General features: G+C 46.2%; 1 protein-coding gene across 1 annotated transcript; it reads left to right on the plus strand.

Moving 5' to 3' along the window:
- Positions 1 to 193: 193 nt before the first annotated feature.
- On the plus strand, positions 194 to 867 carry LOC108378038 (uncharacterized; the record flags this gene model as incomplete). Its single annotated transcript, XM_017634337.1, has 1 exon — positions 194 to 867. A coding segment is annotated over exon 1 (674 nt), but the record flags the coding sequence as incomplete, so codon positions are not given.
- Between the last annotated feature and the right edge of the window lie 6 nt (positions 868 to 873).

The raw sequence follows: 873 nt of genomic DNA on the forward strand, positions 1-873 counted from the left end.
AACTGCCAAGCAAAAGCAAACACATGGATATTTTTGCGCCCGTAAGACTTTACTAGAAGATTATTGGGGTCGCTATGCTCAAGCAAGAGATGATGTGGCTAATACGGAAGAGACTACAGAAAACAGTGAGACCCGTCGCAAAGCATTAAGTGAAAGTCGATTCATCGCCGTAGAGACCGCTTATTGCGAAGCCATGGGCGAGCTCAATGACGATATTGCGGGCTTCGCTCGCGCAACGTCCAGCGGTTCGGTCATATTGGCGGCTGGTGCCGCACATCAGCCGAATGTCACTCTCCCAAAAATTGAGCTCCCAAAATTTGACGGCAACCTTCAACATTGGCTCAATTTTAAGGACCTATTTGAAACATGCATCATCAAGGAAACTTCGCTGTCTAATGTGCAACGCCTTCATTATCTTAAAGCGTGTTTGAAAGGCGATGCTGAACATTTGGTGCGTAATATCGCTGTAACAGACCAAAACTTTGAAATTGCATGGGAGTTATTGACACAGCGTATTGATAGTACTCGTCGTCTTATTAAATGCCACCTACGCGCCGTCGTCAATCTGCCCAAGACAAATTTAGAATCTGCTAGTCAGATACGCAACATTCTGGACGTCGTCAACGGAACTTTTCGTGCACTCACACAACTCGGCCGACCCACTGATCAATGGGACGACTGGTTTGTATTCCACGTTACGGAGAAACTCGACTCGAAGACGATTAAAGACTGGGAAATCTCTTTAGGTGCCTCAGAGATAATACCTACTTACGAAGATCTGAAAAAGTTCTTACAATGCCGCGTTCAAGGCTTAGAAGCGGCCGACACACCGGAAAAATTTAGCGATTCATCTAAAGGCTACACTGGGTCCGC

Source organism: Rhagoletis zephyria, unplaced genomic scaffold (assembly GCF_001687245.7).
Source record: "Rhagoletis zephyria isolate East Lansing unplaced genomic scaffold, Rhagoletis_zephyria_1.1 Rzeph_scaffold_13223, whole genome shotgun sequence".
NCBI classification, from domain to species: Eukaryota; Metazoa; Arthropoda; class Insecta; order Diptera; family Tephritidae; genus Rhagoletis; species Rhagoletis zephyria.